Consider the following 18,544-nt stretch of genomic DNA (forward strand, 5'->3'; position numbering starts at 1 on the left):
TGGTAAATTACATGGAAGCCATTAACAAGAGATTCCTGTAGCACTAGGAAAATTTCCTTGAGTGGGAAGAGGTCATTTCCATATTTCACATTTCCCACAGTGTTCTGAACTTAGTTTTTTACTTAATAACTGCTTACCAAAATCGTACATGTTCATTGTACAAAAGATTTTAGAATCGAAATATATACGAAGAAACTAAAAATTACCCACAACTCCCAACCCAAAGATAACCTCTGTTAATGATCTAGTCTGTACTCCTCTGTAGTTCATACTTGATAACTAAGTTTGGTCTGTATTTATTTTAACTAGGACCCACTCATTTGTGAATTGTCTGTTTATGTCAGTTTTTCTATTGGTATTTTTGTATTTCACAAACTCCTTACTATATAAAAACTTCTTACATAGTAAGGAAAATAACTTTCAGTGAGTTTATCATTTACTTTTCAATTGCATGACGTTTTTGCTGTGTGGTAAGTGTCTGTGTCCTCGGCCGGGCCTGTGGATGGGCTGGATAGGGATGGGAACTATAGCGGCATCCATCACCTGCCTGCCCTTCCCTTGTGTGGACCGGCAGGTGGATGACGCTAACGAAAATGCTGCAGGGTGGGGGCCGCGGGCGATGAAGATGCTCTTGGTTGCTCTGGTCTGTCTAGAATAGTTTTTCTAGACAATGACAGAGACCATAAGAAAATTTTTTCTCTGGGGCAGTCATTTTCTTTTAAGATCAACTATCCTTTGCTTGTATGTTACAGTAAACTGAGGTTTTGTTCTCCCTTCCTAATAATAAAATTCTCCCAAACGATTAGCCAGCAGTACTTGTGAATGAGATGTCTCCTGGCCCCCATCTCCAGCCCTCCAAAAGAACCTGCCCTTTGCTGTGTTAGAACAGGTAGAATAGATAACTTAGGGTAGGGCGTATCTCGGTTAGAATAGTTAGATAGGGTCAGTTAGAATAGGATGTATCTGGGGCCTCTAATCCTTTGTGCCTTTTCCCCATAATGTACCTTTCCTGTGAGAGGCCTATAATCTCCCTTTGATGACTACCTAGATGATCGATTGAATTAAGCAAAACATGGCAGGGAATAGAACAAGTGAAAAAGGAATCAAACGTGAAATTACAAGACTTGACTTTGACCACTGCCTCTCCCCTCACTCACTTGATGACCTTGGACAAGTCATTTGGCTTCTCGGAGCATCCATCCCCAGACTTATTAAGCAGAAGTAAAAGTGATGCCTGCCATGCAAGCCTTCCCAAGGATCAAGTGAGATGATGAATACAAGAATGTAAATCCTAAAGGGCCAATGCAATATTAATTATCATTATCACCATCATTCCCATTCTTCCCCAAAGAGGAGTTAATTTAAATGCCATTAACACCAGAGTAGCAGATAGCTAAACACCTTACCCCCTGTGCCAGAAATGAGAAAAATACTTGTACATGTGATTCTCTCAAGAAGCTCAGCACTCTCATTTTTCATCTCCGTTTGCCAACCCAGCTTCATTTTGCAACTATAAAAACTGAAGTACCAAAGAGTTAAGTGACAAAGCCCCGTTTAGGCAGCAAGTCAGTGACGGACAAAGGGATACAACAAGAGCATAAACTCAAGACCTCCCGTGGGAGCTCTGTTAACCACCATCCAGGGGAGGAGGAGGTAGAGTAGAGACCACCGGTTAAAACGCCTTTCATTTCCAGTAGCTGCCAGTATGCTCCCAGTGAGACATTGCTTTGGAGGAAGGACCCAGTCACTGCTCTGAGGTACAGAGGAGTTGGGAACCAGCAGATCTCTCAGGCCGACTTCCTAAAAGCCACACGGCCATCAGAACACCCACGGCGATAGCACAGACGGAGTCGACATGCAAGGGGATTATGTTGGGAAAGTTCACTAGTGCACAGATGATTTAGAATTCGGTGCTCATTTTCCCAAGGAAGCAATGCCATAAATGGGGCGACGTTCTCAGACGAGTCCACAGAAGTCTGTTACTGTCATGAGACTGGAGACTTGGAAAGGGGGTCTCACTGTCTGTGTTTGAGGGAGATGGGAAGAGCAGTTCCTTCTGCATCCCTGGGCAGAGGGCCAGTTCTGAGCAGAATTGTGAAATCAGACAGTCATCTGCGGTGTCTTCGCTCTGACTCTCACGCCTCTTCCCACCGGCAACCAGGGCCACAGTGGGCCCTCCCTGGCCAGTCCTGCCACCTGCCTGGCGGCCCTGCACATTTACCCACCTCTCTCCTCTCCCATCCTGTCCAGACCCACATGCTCGGCCACGGGAGATGTCAGGGAAAAGATCACCACCACGAACGAAGGGCTGGCAACCTTCCTGTGGGTGTTGGCAGTTTTCAACCACAGGCCTCTGAGGGAAGGTATTTTTGAATAAGGAGACCTCCAAGGGTTAGGGTAGTTCTGCCTGGGGTAATTGCCGTTAAGTTTCTCTCTATTTTTCACAGCTATTTCCCTTCAGCTTTTAAACCGGACATTATTAACCTATGATTCATGAATTATCTGAAATTTTTTTAAAGAGTGGTATGCATTTTTATGTTTTTCTGGCCAAAGTGAAATAGCTCTCTTCAATTCTCAGAGTGGTCAGTGAGTACTCTCCCTTCTTAAGAAGCACTGGCCCCAAACCTACAAATTCTTTCAAGCACCCAAGTTTTCTCACAGTTGTGTGGCACCAGAGACTCCACCGTGGGGCCCAAGGCTGTTTGGGATTTATTTTTAGGTTCTCGAGGGTTAGGTAAGTGTACACTGGAAAATCCCTATGAAATGTGTACTTCCTGCAAGATCACTTCCTTGATTTTTTTTTTTTTTTCACTGATTTCATTTTCAGGTTAACATTCTTTTCAGCTATTTTATTGGTACTTCCCTAGATCTGCACAAGATAGTTTCACTGTCATCAATTCACAAGAAATGAAAACTTTAAAAAAATTATTAAAAAAAAACACGCTAGGGTATCTTAGGGTATCTGCTGCTAACCCAAGTGGCAGCATCATCAGCCAGGCTGTGCTCCTCTTCTCCTTAGAGACTTGTCCCTTCGTGGGAGGGCAGAGAGGTGGAGGGCCTGGGGGCCAGAGGACCCCAGTGAAGCGGAAAGGCTTGTCCCTTGGGAATCGGGCAGATGACATGGCCTCTTGGGTGTCACTTTCCTCGCCTCTGTGATGGGGGAGGTCATGTCTGCCTGGCGGGTGCCTCATGAGGACTGGTCCCTATACCAAGGGCTTTGTCTGCGGCATCTCAGTACAGACGTCCTCCAGCGTTATCACCTGCAGGGAAAACGCCTCAGGCCACGGTGGGATTCTTGAGATACCACTTTCCTTTTCATGTACCTCTTTTTGCTCTGGTTCCTTTGAGCCGATACACACATGTATGTTTCTATACTTTCTTTTAACTGTTCGTTACTGCTCTGTCCCATCTGTTTTGTCCTTTTCACTTCCTTCACTTATTAAATATCAAATAATTTAAGAAAATCTTAGAAGTCAAATTTGGGAAAGAGAGACCTCTTCATTTGAAGACGTGTGGTTTCTGCATGACCAGGTTGCATCACCGTCTAAGACTGTGGTCACTGTCGTATTTCATGCTCTACTTGGGCTGCTTTTCTGTGAGCAGCTCCTTTTGTGTCAGGTCACATTTCACCATGCTGGTGCTCCTGGAAGTCATCAGGCATCACACCAAACTAGGAGGATAACTTCTTTTTGCCTTATTATTATAAAGTCATGAAGAACTGAAAGTAGTTCCAGTTTTTTTTTTTTTTTTAATTTATTTATCTATTTTTGGCTGTGTTGGGTCTTCGTTTCTGTGCGAGGGCTTTCTCTAGTTGCGGCGAGCGGGGGCCACTCTTCATCGCGATGCATGGGCCTCTCACTATCGCGGCCTCTCTTGTCTCGGAGCACAGGCTCCAGATGCACAGGCTCAGTAGTTGTGGTTCACGGGCCCAGTTGCTCCGTGGCATGTGGGATCTTCCCAGACCAGGGCTCGAACCCGTGTCCCCTGCATTGGCAGGCAGATTCTCAACCACTGCGCCACCACGGAAGCCCAGTAGTTCCAGTGTTTTACTTTAGTATTAGTATTTGCCCCTCCCCCAGAATAAGCTGATAATATATTACCTTTGTGCTGCTTTTATTGTTTGCAAAAGGCTTTTATGTTTGCTGAGTGTTGTCACATACAATAACTTGTTAAGTGCAACAAACCTGAGAAGAGATGGTATCAGTCTTGAACCTTTTAGTTTTCAAGGGACAGGAAGGCCACCTCTAAATGGCTTAGGGAAAAAAGGGCGGTTTTTGGCTCATGCGCCTCAAAAGCCCAGACTTCAGGTATGTTGATCAGAGGACAAAGACTTTCATCAGGACTGTTTCTCACCATCTGTCGGCTCTGCCTTCCACTGTTTGGCTTCATGGTCAGCCTCCACATGGTGGTTGGTCCTGGTGGCTGCAGGTTCATGGGAAAAGAGAGCAGGCCCCTTCCTGGGCCACTGTAGCCCCTGCATCTCTATGAGGCTCATGAATTCTGAACTCCGATTCACCTGGCCTGGGTCACAGGCCCACTTCTGGAGTCAGGCTTGGAGATGAGTCCTCCTGAAAGGCATGGACTTTGGATGGACAGTGGGGACACGACTCCCTAGAAGAAAATCTGTGTATTGTTTCCAGGAGATGGGTGAGGGCCCCCTATATAGCTATTATCACCTCCCCCCCTGTTTTTAAAAATAGATGAGGAAACTGATGTTCGGAGAAGATAAGGGGCTTGTCCAGATGCCACAGTGAGATAGTGACCTAGGGAAGCTGGGCCCACGGACTTCGGGCTCAGTGTTCCGTACTCTTCCTCCGTCTCCATCTCCAACCAAGATGGCAAATGACCCCCTGGGCACAGTGGGGAGAGTGCTGCACCAGGGCCAGGCCTTCTCGGCTCAATCCTGCCCCCAGCTAAACGTGTGGCCTTAGACGCTTAGTCTCCTGGGTCTCGTTCTGTCAAATAGGGACACTACCTGTCTGCCAAATACTCAGTGAGGCCCCAGTGAGATGTGGGGAAAGAATTTAATCATGTAAGTTTCCTACAGATGCAAAGCATCCTTCGCCTTCTTAAAAACCCATGTGGTCTGCGCAGGCGTCAGATTTTCTTTCACAACCATGTCAAGAAAATGTACTCGATGCTTTCCAGTTTCCAAAGTGTGTTTCATACCTCTTGCTGCATTTAAATTCCCCAAACAATCATGAACCAACTATGAGGGGCTTAAGGAACTGGCTCTGGGAAAAGCCACCAAGGAATGCCATTCCTTGGCCTCTGTCTCCCTCACCTCTGTGCTCCACCTTGCATCCCAGGAGCGTTAACCTGATCTGATCAATTCTGGGTGTGTCGTTCTGAGCAGATGTGATCACAAGGAATTCAGATACAGTCACATTATGAATGTGATTTAACAGCTATGTATTCTAATATTCTATGAATTACTTTTAAAATATCCTGGTTGGGTTATTAGCTGTTTTCATTTGGAGTAAACAAAACAGAATCAGAAGAAACTCATGTATATAACCATGAGAAAATAGATCCAACTCTCAAAAGATAAAGACTGAGAGTACCGTATTACTGCATTAAGTGCCTCTGTGAGAAAAATCTTAACAGCATTGAGAATCTTTTTTTTTCCCCTTCTCCCGTTACTGCCTTCATATCTGGCAGAATGTTCTACAATCCTGGAAACAAGAGTTTGGCGGGATAACTTCTGCCATACCTTCCACCCAGGGCTGTAAGGGGGGCCAGTGCACCAGGCTGCGGCAGGCAGTAGCTGGCCTGAGCTGTGACGCCGGTGCCCACACAGGGTCTGCCGGCATCATGGCCCCCAGGATCTATCCACCCTGGACTGATACTGATATCCCGGGGGCCTGCAGCCAGGTGCCAGGGGCCTGGCAGGAACATGTTCCCAAGAAGCCGTGCTGTCCGATGAGCAGTGGGATTGCATTCGTGCTGCTGGACCACGAATGCGGCGTGGTAATGAGAAAACTCCCTGCCTCCCCAAGCTGTTTTGAGGGTGACATTGCTGAATACATGCAAAGCTGCTGAAACAGTGCCTGGAACTCAGTTGCAGGTTGACACGTGGTGGCTGATCACATCCCACCAAATATGCCTGTTGCAGGGTCATCCCAGACTCACCCTCCATTACCCACCTCGCCCAGTCCAGCTACCACCCAGCTTCTCCGCTCCCCCTTTACTGCAGAACTCTTCAAGAGTGTTGTCCGCACCCATGCTGGCCAGTACCGTGGCCACTGGCCACATCTGGCTATTAAGCATTTGAAGTGTGGCGGGTCAGAAATGATATACTAGAAGTGTAGAATCCACCCCAGATTTCAAAGGCAGCACAAAAATATAAACTCTCTCAATAATTGTGTATGGATCACACGTTGTAAAGGTAACATTTGGAGTTAAATAATGCATTATTGAAGTCTAATGTCACCAGTTTCCTATTACTTTTTCATGGGTCCCTGGAAGATTTAAAGTCACCTGTACAGCACAGGTCATATCTCCACTGGAGAGTGCTGGTCTCCACTCTGCCTCCACTTCACTCTTGGACACATTCCAGGTATGCTTGGGTCCCAGCGCTTCACCAAAAATAGCTTTCGTCAACTCACCTTCCACGGGTCAGTTTTCACTCCTGAAGACTCAGCAGCTTTTGACACGGTTGTCACTTTTAATGAAGCCATTTCTCCTCCTGCCTCCAGGAACACCATTTTATGTTGACTCTTCTCCTTCCTCACTAACGATCCCCTCTTAGTCTTCCTTCCTGAGTCCTCCTCATCTTCTCAACTTCTTTTTTCTCATCCAAATGCACTCCCCCCGGAGCTCATCCAGACAGATGCCTTTAAGCACCGTCTCTGTGGACTTCCCAGCTTTGTGTCTGCAGACAGAACTCTCTCTCTTCCTAGAAGCTGTAGCTGAGCCACCTGCTCCGCATCTCCATTCTTCATCCAGGACAGCTCCTAAAGCTTACATACCTAGAACGGATTTCTTGGTTTCGCTTCCCCAAGCCCGCCCCTCCCCCAGTACTTCCAGTATTGGTAAAGGGTAACTTCCTTCGTCCAGCTGTTTAAAGCACGGATCATGGAGTTATCCCCAATTTTTTTCTTCCGCTCACTCTCTATATCCAAGCCATCAGCTCATTCTGTTGGGTCTCCCTTCAAATTGTATCTCCCGTCAGACTACTTCTCACCACCACCTGCCTCCTCCAAGACCCACCATCCTTGAATGGACCGCTGCAGTAGCCTCATCACTGGTCTCCCTGCTTCCACCCTTGTCCCGCTGTTATACCCAAGGTGATCCATTTAAAATACCAAGTCACTTTTCTTCTTGGAACCTTCCAATGGCCTTACCATCATCAACACACACACACATACACACACTCACATACACACACACACACACACACAGGCACCTCTTACCTGCTCCCTGACCCCTCCCCGGGTTTGAAATGTTCTTCTCAGGTGCTTGTGCAGCCCATCCTCCACTCAGGTCTGTGGGTAGAGCTTACCTTGTTACCTCCCACAGCCTTCCCTGACCACCGTATGTAACACTGCACCCCAGCAACCCTTTAGAGGTTCATTTCTCCTCATAACATCATCACCACCTGACATTGTATGGTTTTTTGTTTGTTGTCTTCCCCACTGGGATGGAGACTCCATGAGAGGAAGAACATTTTCTGTGGGTCCATGTCCGTCTCTGCAAGGACCTCAGACAATGCTTGGTGCAGAGTTCAGTGGTGCCTGATTGGATGACTCTGCTTGGTTTTCAATTCCATGCCCCTAAGAACAGAAGTTTATTAACTCTGCTGGGTATCAGAATCACTGGGGAACTTGCTAAAATGCGCATGCCCTGATACCGCCACCCCCTCACCCCCGAAACCCAAATGCAGTAGATTCTGGGGTAGAATCCTGGACGTTTTTGAACAAGCTCCCCAGGTGATTTTGATGCTGCACACCTGGGCTGCTCTCTGCCAGATGCTGCCTTGGTGTGCCAGTTTACATTTGTGTACCTGCTGCTCTGCTCTGTTGAGCTTTGTTTCATGCACATCAGCAGTCCTTGAATCACCTGGGAGCCTAAATATAGATCTCCTAGCCCCAGCCCAGATCTTGTGACTCAGAACTTCCAGGGATGGGTCCCAAGAATCAATATTTTTGAAAAGATCCCCCTGTGCCTCTGATAGCAGCTAATCTTCCCACTAGCCTTTGGGAGGCCTGGGTATGTTTTATGGACTCCTTGAGGAGGATATAAACTTAAGAGCGGGTATTTTTAATGTCTTTTTTAGGCCGCCTTCACTCCCCATCCCTCATTAATCCAACAGTGTTCTGTTCAAAAGTAGTACTCAGTAAGTCACTGTGGAGTGAATAAATCCTTGATTTATCCACAATTGCAACTTGCTTTGTAACTTGAACATCCGCTAGTATTTCTAACTACATTTCAACCCAGCTCATTCTGGTGGGTATTCTCTTTGTAGTCCTTTCTGTCCAGGAATTTAAAATATGTTTCCCAGGTCAGACCAGACAGCATTGGGGGTAATACCCACCCCCATCATACTTAGACACTCACCTGCTCTGCCTCCCCATTGGACCTGTGCTGGGGCGCATGGGCTTTGGCTGTCCTTGACGTACGGTGCATCCACTGGTCTCCAGAGCATCCCCAGGAACGGAGGTGGGCCTGACCCCTTGCTCTGGGTGCAGAGGAGGGTATCTCCCTAATTAGACTTCTGGGGCCGGTAGCCTTGCCCCACTTCGGTTTGGTTTCTCCCTGGAACTGTATATAGACACACCTTTACAGGTGGACGTTTTTATTTTATTTTATTTTATTTTTAATTTATTTATTTCATTTATTTATTTTTGGCTGTGTTGGGTCTTCGTTGCTGCGCACGGGCTTTCTCTAGTTGCGGCGAGCGGGGGCTACTCTTCGTTGTGGTGCACGGGCTTCTCATTGCAGTGGCTTCTCTTGTGGAGCACGGGCTCTAGGCACGCGGGCTTCAGTAGTTGTGGCTCACGGGCTCTAGAGCGCAGGCTTAGTAGTTGTGGTGCCCGGGCTTAGTTGCTCCACGGCATGTGGGATCTTCCCGGACCAGGGATCAAACCCGTGTCCCCTACATTGGCAGGTGGATTCTTAACCACTGCGCCACCAGGGAAGTCCCTACAGGTGGACATTTTTAAAAGCAAAATCCTCAAAGTATTACCAAAGGTAAATAAATGAATGGGGTGGGGAGAGGTGACCAGGGAAAGATAGTTGCAGCATTTTCTTCCCTAGCTAGACTCAGAGCTAGCGTCCAGGTTGTGAAGAATCACTGGTGATTGATGATGATCCATAGCAATCCTCTTGGTTAACCTGTTTCTTAAATCCTGAGTCCCCGTGGAGTGCTCACTCTGGACTTTGGATGGCCTGCCGGTAGCCTTCTTGAATATGTTGGGTTTGTCTGTATTCCTTGCAGAAGATGTCAGGGTCGTTAGTCACACACAGAATCTGAAAAAGCAGCAGTGTCATCCGGGTAAGCCCTGGAGGCATTTGCCACCTCAGCCTTAAGACTTTTGCTTCTGGATAAGCCACGGTTGCATTTTGGTGCCAGATGTGAGAAGCCATTAGTAATCAGGACAAGTCCCTTGGGAAATCCTGCTCCCAGGTGATAGCTGCTTCCTCTGGAATACTTGTTTGGGGGGCACCGGAGGCTGCGATTTAGTGACAAAGGGGAGTGAATTAACCCTAAAATGTAAGAGTGAGAGATTTCTAATGAGATCTGACAGTTCAAGGGCTGAAGGAGTCTAATCTCTTTTCTCCCCTGCCCACCCAGTCTTCATACAAATGTAAATATGCCTCCTTCAACAAATTGCCAAATGTGGTTTTAATTTGGAAGCCGGAGACCCTGCCTCACCTTTTTCTTTCTTCTTTTTCTTTTCTTTCCTTCTTTCTTTCTTTTTTTTTTTTTTTTTTAACACAAAGTCACAGGTTTTGCACTTTTTGAGCTGGACATTTCCTTCTGTCACTCTGTCACTCTTTCTGTTGTTGTTTTCTTCCAAGGACATTTCCCTCATTGTTTGTTGTCAGAGGAATTCGGGAGGAGAGTCAATTGTCCTGTATTTTTTAGAGATGTTTTTCAAGTTCCCATAGGAAATGCAGAGTGCTCTTTAAGCTTAAAAAATAAATAAATAAATAAATAAAGGCAGCGGTTGAATCGAATATGAGATGCAAAGAGTGTCGCTATCACAGCATCGTATGTTATGTGGTCTGTGCAGTATCCATTGTTGTTATTTATGACCCTGTCTGCCTCCATTGTGGACTTCTTCCAGCCTTGGGGAATTTACATCATTCCTAATAGCAAAAGGCTTTCTGGTTCCCACAGAGTTGTTCAAAGCCTGACTCATGCTCCTTATGTTAATTGTTCAGCTCCGAAAATACAGCACTTACAGGGTGTGGTTGTAAGGGGGAGATCTACTGTACTTATAGGGCATGTTTAGAAGTGTTTCACACATAAATCTCAATCTCTCTCTCTCCCTGTCATTTAACTTTTAAACTAGCCCTTTTTGGTCATCTAGTAAGTCTTAGGGGAAAGAAAAGGGACAAGCATCAAAATGCAGTATAATCCAATAAAACCGATTGTATTCTATTCACTGACTCTTAAAACTGACTTGGGTCATAACTGGACATGACTCTGAGTGACATTGGTCCAGGTCTGAACCATAGGCAGAGTTAGTGAGAGCTAAAGGCTGGTGCTCAGTGGCGCAGGGCAGTGACTGGACGAAGCTCATGGCATCGCTCTGTGGGACACCCGGGCATCACACTGATGGCTGCCACCTACCAGGCTCTCTGGGGCTGTCATTCTGAATTCCAGTGTAGGTCTAAAGCAAGGACCTGCTGGTACCTCACCAACACCATTCCTTGTGGCAGCAACATTTTACTGTGGAATTGGATGGAGAAGGGTACTTAGAAATGTACCAGAAAATAAAAGAAGTTAACACCTTTTCTGAATGATCTACGTGCTAACAAAAAGGAAACAACTTTCCAAAAGTAAGAAATGGGTCAATGTTGGTGATGGTTGGGAGGTTTTTACGTTTTGTAATTGCTTCCTTATGAAGCTTCCATGGGAATATATAAGGATAGATAGATAGATTACCTAAGAATTATCTAAAACCATGTTAGTGCTGTCAGTTTAAGGAAAAAAAAAAACCTCCCAGTTTTTTTTTTTGTAACCAAGATTACAAACTCCAGTTTTCAAAGTACCCGTATTGAAAGGCTTAACTCTTGACACTGTCTTGAGTATTGCAAAAGCCATATTTTGCATTTTTGTCAATAGAGAAAATGTAAGAATTCTGAGGCTCATCAGGGTACAGACCACTGTGCCACCGGGTCTCTCCGGAAGGTCAGGCCCACGGTCACACGGCTGCCTGGTTCCTGACTCTGGGCGTCGTCACAGGGCCACAGAGATACCAGATGGTGGCCGAGAGTTCCCAGATGGCTTGGAATCACCGCCTTGCACGTTTGTGGTGCACGCTCGTGTATGAAACGTGTGCTGGGAATCCAAGGGAAGTGACAATTTACCAAAAATTTCTAAACTAAAAAACATTAGAATAGCTTAACACGACGTAGTTTCATCCAGTCCTCACCAAATGAAATCTGTTCACTGGGGCATTTGGAGTGGAACTGTTTTTCCTCCTGTTCAGCTAATAGATTTCTGGTTGAACTTTTGTTATCTTTTGGAATAGCCGGGAAGAGCTCTCCAAGGAGCGTCGGAGGATCGTGCAGCGTGCGTGGAGAGGCCGCTTCTTCCTGGCGCAGAGCTCAGGAGAAACGCTCTGCAAGACCTGTAGGTCCCACGAGTTTCCTTTTCCTCCCTCTGGACTGTCTGTATGGACTGGCACATAACACGAGGTCTAGAATTCAGCAGGAGTGCTCGGACCCTAATCACAGAAGCCCCTCTGGCGCTGACCCTACTCTAAGTCACGGACTGGCTTTTCCTCCTTCCAAACTCTTTTTCTCTCGCTTTCTGGACAGTGGGGAGCAAGGCCTTGCTTCACAGGTGTGTTGCAGAGAGTAATTAATGACGAGCGCTTTGAAGATGAAAAGCACCTGTTGAGGGTATTTCGTACAACTTTCCGAGCAACCCCAGACAGATCTGAAAAAATACACTCCTTTCCTAAAGGTGCCTATTCTGACCCTCGTGTCATTGTGATAATCCTCGGGCCCCTCAAAGCAACAGTAAGAACACAGACATACGTATTGGTTCCCAGACTAAAGCTTAGCCTAAAGAAATATTTCAGTCTCAATATTTCGGGTTTGGTGGTTTAAGAAACTTCTTGCCATTCACAAGGCTCCAGTCTCTGAATTCTCCCTGGGCAGCTTCTATCCTGCTCCTCCAAGTGAATTTCACACTTACTTAGAGTGCAGTTTGCATTATCAGTTGTATGTGTGTTGTAGAAAAGGGGTTTGTGTATGTACAGGCATGTTCTTATACATACACACACACAGAGAGAGCCTGTGCTTTGGATGTATTTGAGCATTTACTTCTGGGAAAAAAATCAATGTATTAAATGTAGGCAATATTGATCTTTAACATCTGAAATGAATGCCTCTCAGCCTTAGTTAAAATATGAACTCCATCATAACTCCATTGATAACCCAGTGATCGATAAATAAAGTGTGTCCTCGTGTACTGGAAAATGTGATGGCTCTTGCTTGATCCGGTCTGCATGTAAATATACACTTGGGGATGTTCCTAGATTGGCCGAGGGGTGAGGAGAAAGGAGAGTAGCACATGCGTCCTGCTTCAAGTGTAAGAAGTGTGACAAGGGGGATCTGGAGGAAACCTGGCCATTACAGCTTTACAAAACCAAAAAATCTTTCTTTGTTTTAGTGTGAACAGAACTGAAACAAAAAGGAGCGTCGTGAGCAGATCACAGAGCAGCAGGAACAGTGTGGGAACATCCAGTGGCTCAGTGATTGCAGAGGTAGCACGGAAGAGGGGGGACAGCGAGGCCCCATCCAGTCCCCCGGCCGCGGGACAGGCGAAGGCTTTCATAAACGCAGCTGAGAGCCACCGGGGGCTTCCTGTTCCGAAGCTGGAGAGAGTTCATCAGTCCACGCCAGCAGGCACCAGCAGCCAGCAGAAACCTCATCCTGGGGCGCGGTTAGGGACGGGGCTTCCTCGCGGGAGCCCCGTCTGTAGCTGTGAGTCAGCATCGCCGGGTCCAAAACAAAGTCCACGAGGGGCCGGAGCGCAACAGAAACGCAGGAGCCGCGGCTCTGTGGAAGACGCCGACCACCGCAAGAGAGCTTCTCTTGGAAGTGATCGATTAGTCCCGAGGGAAATAATAGTGGAAAAAAAGCAAAGCTGTCAAGGTTTTGCCAACTTCGGAGCTGTCAGATCCGGGGTTACTTCTGAAACGAGATTTGGCAGAAACCGCGTCTAATGAAGAGTTGCATGCTTTGGAAAATCTCTCCTCCAGACATCTTATGAAAAATAAGCCAGGGCAGGCACGGCAAACCGGCTCAGCCACAAACACTGAAAGATTAGCTACGACTCAGGGCAACCCAAGCAAGAAAAGAAAGAAGTACGAAAGAGGCCACTAACTTACGGAAGAAGATTGCAAACTCGTAGTTGAGGATATAGTGGCCAAGCCTGTGACAAACAAGCAGTGTGTCTAGATGCCGTGACTTTAAAGGAATTCGGATGATTGTTTCAAATAGAAAATATATACCTGCGTTGGGGTCAGCTTTCAAAGCAGCGGCCTCCAGGAGCCTACATGCTTGTTCTGACAGCATTGCTACTTTCTCATTCACACTTTATAACTGTCTTCAGAAATTTACTTTAATGATAAATAGCCACTCGCTTTGTTGGCAGTGACAGTGTCCATGGAGGAACCGCATGAAGAAACCAGTCTTGTGCCTCCTTGTCACATCCCTGTACGGACCACACGACGGGCCACGGTGCTGCTGGTCAGGTCTCCTGCCCTTCAGGCTGAGGAGGGCAGCAGTGGAGGAACAGGCTAGCGGTTCACACTATCTGCCTGTGGCACCAGCATCATGGTCTGAATCTGTGGAAGAAATGCAGAGCCTGGGTCCCACCCAGACCTACAGAATGAGAAACTCGGGGGGGGATTCTGAAACCTGCCCACGTTCGAGAACCACCGGGTTAATTGGAGACTCCCTAGTGTTGATCTCCTCCAGCCTGGCAATTCTGGCCTCCAGCGCATCAGCAGGGGCCCACGTGTGGACATGCACCCATCATGCTCCCTCAAACCTGTAAAGCACCTGGGTTCAGTGTATGAGTCACTGTGTTCCCAGCTGCTTAAGCAGGGCGGCCACAGAGCCCAGGGAGCTGTGACTTTATCCTAAGAGTTGCAGGACATTTACATACAATTCAGCCCAACATTAGGGGAAGATGTGGGAGAAGCTTGTTCTTGCTTGTAGCTCAGGCATGTCCCTGCCCTTGCCGCCACCTCTAAGATTCTGGTTTAAGTTCAGGACAGACCAGAACCCAAGTGGAACTCAGCAGCCAGAGTTTGCAGTTTTCCACTTGGAAGGCTTCACAGGCAGTTTAAATTTCAAACCAGGAGCCTTCCATTTGCAGTATCACCCACTGTTGTCTCCAGTGGGCTTGCTGAAATGTCACATAGTGAATCATAGCAATGACTTATTTTGGATGGACACCTACAGTAGATTTTCTTAACCCAGTTTCATTCTAAAATAAGGAAGAAACCATATGCAAAGGCCACCCATCAAATGTATCTTTTTTCCTGCTCAACATTGGGTGGTCCTTTGAAGTAGTACCTCCCTAGTAACAAGGAAAATCAAGTATATTCCCCAAAGTGTAGGAGTTAGCAAAAAATAACCCAGAAAAAGCCCAACAATATGAAAGAATATGGAAGTAGACACAGTGTAAGTTCATGCTTAAGATTAATTAGTGGTTTCTCCCAGCTCATTGTGTCCTTCCCCACTCTCCTTTCCCCTCTTAGATTGCAGGGCAAGGCTCATTAAGAGGCAGCCATATTTCATGGCATCATTTTGCATCATGAAGCTAAGTCTTGCTTGCCATACCTGGCCGTGGATACAGGTGCTAGGCCTTTGATGTTCCAGACTCTCCTGGTAGCCTGTTCCCTTCCTATGGTCCCAGCCTCACCACCCCCACCAGGAACACGGCCCCGCCCACTGATGCCCCTTCCTCTTCCCACTTAGCTTTTTTCCTGCCCCAGGTGATTCCAGTCACAGGATTCTATAGGAGAGGGAGCCCAACAGAATACCAACCACAGTGGAGCAGATTCTGCTCCTCCAATAGGGGCAGACTACACAGGGTGGAAACCTCCTGAGAAGGTGGTAGAACATGGCCCATCCTGGGCCCCTCTCTCAGAGCGATGCTATTCTCGGTGTGCGCTTCACTAAAGACAGAACCACAGTGTGTCATTGAGTCTCCTTAAACAATTACTGGAACAGTTTAAGCAGAGAGGGCACAGATAGTAACCCAGGGAATAGGCCAAGAAACAATGAGCTCCCTGGAAGAGTCTGGAATTAAAAAGAGCCATTCCAATAGCTGCTGCCTACCCCAGAACTAGGAGATATTTGAACTGGAGGCACCAGAGAAAGTTTTTATCGAGTTTTTATTTCATTAGTTAACCTAGGCCTGGTGGTTAAAGCCAATACTTAATACGCTTAGTGATCGTCCTTCAAGAAAAGTCTTGTTTTAGAGTTTGGTGTATTTGTGGATGTAACAATGACTGTGATCTAGAGGGAAAATAGCACCTTTGGCTGTAGATAGATAGGGTCTTTCTCACAGCCATCATGTACATGGGATTTTTATCAGGATTCACAGAGGGAACAGCTCTCTGCTTCCGCAATAGGGCATGTGTTTGAGGAATTTCACCTTTAAGCATTTTCCTTCCACATGTCTGAAACACCCCTGGATCTCTTGTTACTTGAGTGATGCTTTGATTCTTTGGATATTTGGAAGTACGGAGTGGAAAAGGGCTGCCAGGTTTTTTTTGTTGCTTATTAGGTGGGAAATGAAGAGTTGGTTCTCTACTGCCAGAAGTGGGTGTGTTTTGATATTCTTAATTATCTTAATAATTTCCAGCATCTGAAAATCTGAGACCTTGTCAGTATTCTTAGTTAAAAAGAATAAGTTCTTCAACCACTTACTTAATAAAGCAAATTAAATGTATAGTCAAGTTCCCGTAAGTCTGATGCTTGGAAGAAATATGGATCCAATTTGATTAATGTTATAACTTTGAACTCCCTAACTTTCTCGATGTCATGGCTTCTACGTCACCTCCAAGTGCTTTCAAATGACTTTTTAATAGATTGGTGTTGGTTGTTTTTTTTTTTTTTAATGTCCACAAATGTCTGAGAACAGTCAGTGTGACTTTCCTTACACATTTTTCTTTTCTTTGCCTCTGGAGGTTAACTGTCATCCAGATATGCATATAAATTGCTAACTGCAAAGGAGCAAACGTTTGGGGAGAGAGGAGTAAATGCTGCAGCTTTTGTGCTCACTTATTTTAAACGAAAAAAATAGGAAAAATGTATTTCATTTTATAAAAAGCAAGAGTCACAAAAACTCTCTGTATTTTGATTTTTGGAGAATATAGCTTCTTTCTGAATGAGATATCTCAGGGTATATCTTGGGGACAACAATGGGATCACAGTTAATTTGTTTGCTCTCAGTGTCATGTTTGGACTTTAGCATGAATTGTTGTGCCTATCAGTGGCCTTTGATTTCAGAAAGAGCTCAGAGAGAGCAGAGCACGTAAGGGAAGGAAACCTCTGTACCCAAGAGAGTGGCCTGGGATCACGGTGTGGCCGTTCCCAGTTTCCTTGAATTCCTTCTTGGCAGGACCCACTGTAATATCTCCACAAAATTCTGGTGAGTGGCCTTCCTTTGGCTTTCCTAAGAGCCAAAACCTCTCTATTCAGTGTGCTGTGCTGTGGCTTGAGTATGGGAATCCTTTTAATTTCTTCTTTTCTCTTATGAGGAAATTTCCACGCTTGGTTTGTCCAGACAAGAGACTTCAAACGTTGTTATTGAAACACAAATGAATTGAAACGCGTTGCAACAAGTAAGAAATCAAAGTTAAGCTGATTTCTGTTAAACAGTTTAAAGTCTTCCTTGGTACAAAATAAATTAAGCGTTGTAAAATGAAGTTAATTCAGAAAATCAGGGCAGAAGTCTAACCATGTATATCATTGGTGTTACAATTCATGATGCAATTAAATTCTCAGAAATCTGCAGAACTCCCTCTAATTTGGTTTCTTTGTTTACTTAACAAGGCAAGGAACAAATACATGTCAACGTGTAGCTTAACAGAGGGAACTTGAGTGGATGAAATTATTGCCTTTAATTGTCGAGAACTGCTCAGTACCGGGGTTGGATTTAATCACATAAGTTGTATTATGCAGCATGATCTTACCTGATGATTGCTGTTACAGTTACTTATCAAAAATCTTGTTAATTAAACAAAAATCAGTGAAACCATACATTTGATCCCCAAGCACCTGACCAGGCAACTAAAGGTATGGATTTGACAGATCCCCAGAATAAACTTTCTTCAGTCAAGGTAGGAAGCCAAACACTGCAGACATCACCAGGAGAGCTCCCTTCTCCCATTAGCCTTATCCTCTCATTTGTTTTGTTTAAACTGCTAAAATAGTTTAAATAGTTGTGCATGCCTAGGGGATGAAACTAGTATGTAGCGTAAATGAGCCTGTTTTATGAATAAAAAGTAAAATTGTTTTAAAAAAGTAAATTAGTGTATGTCACTTTTCTTTAAAGCGAGTGAATTAACCCCAAGGAATATACATTCAAAATGCCCTTTTCTGAACATGCTATTTATAAAATTATGTTCTATTGGTTGGAGACTTTTTCCGCCTTGAAGCAATTCTGAGGTTTTGAAGACTGTGTTAAAATAATCAAAGGGGCTCTTCATTTGAACCATTGGCCCTAAAGATTTAGGTCTGGAACATCCTGTGCGGGATGTTGTGATTAAATTGGCCCGTAAGACTTGGGGTGGTCTCTACACTGCAGCTATGTTACCGCTTCTGCTCCCAGTTGTGAGCCAAGATAGACTCCTCTCGTGAGGGGTTAAAGTATGTGACCTTGACTCCTTTCCAGAGAATCTTGACATTTCCCAAGTGGATTCATTTCCATTTTCGAAGTGAATTTAGTCCTAGTTCAGCACCGAATGAAGCCCTGGGCTGACTCTTTCTCTGCACTGCCTTTTATGACAGGATCCCAGGCCTCTCTGGTTGCTTGTAAATATATTTCCCCTCAGATCCTGTACATAATTTTTCAGAAGCATTTCAATATCAGGTTGGAATGATACATCTGAAAGCTGTACGTGAAATGCTGAGAACCGCTGCACTCGACAAAGCAAAGCCCATTTCTTCTTGCCGTTTTGGTCATGGGTGCCGTGTGGCCGGCCCAGGAAAGCTGCCCTGCCCTGCCTGGTGCTGCTGACAGCCCTGCTGTTTTACCACCAATTGGTTCATGTATTTGGGGACAAGTCACTTAACCTCCCGGGCCTCAGTTTCTTCATCTGTCAAATAATCTCTGATA

General features: G+C 45.7%; 1 protein-coding gene across 1 annotated transcript in view; it reads left to right on the forward strand.

Moving 5' to 3' along the window:
* Positions 1-17,688, forward strand: part of LOC118882004 (SLX4 interacting protein) — a 72,360-nt gene extending 54,672 nt beyond the window's left edge. The window contains 3 exon segments of the mRNA XM_036827480.1: positions 11,706-11,806; positions 12,854-13,319; positions 13,321-17,688. Coding sequence (XP_036683375.1) covers positions 11,706-11,806; positions 12,854-13,319; positions 13,321-13,569 — 816 coding nt within the window. The 3' untranslated portion in view covers positions 13,570-17,688.
* Positions 17,689-18,544: the final 856 nt, after the last annotated feature.

This window comes from Balaenoptera musculus, chromosome 15, assembly GCF_009873245.2.
Source record: "Balaenoptera musculus isolate JJ_BM4_2016_0621 chromosome 15, mBalMus1.pri.v3, whole genome shotgun sequence".
NCBI classification, from domain to species: Eukaryota; Metazoa; Chordata; class Mammalia; order Artiodactyla; family Balaenopteridae; genus Balaenoptera; species Balaenoptera musculus.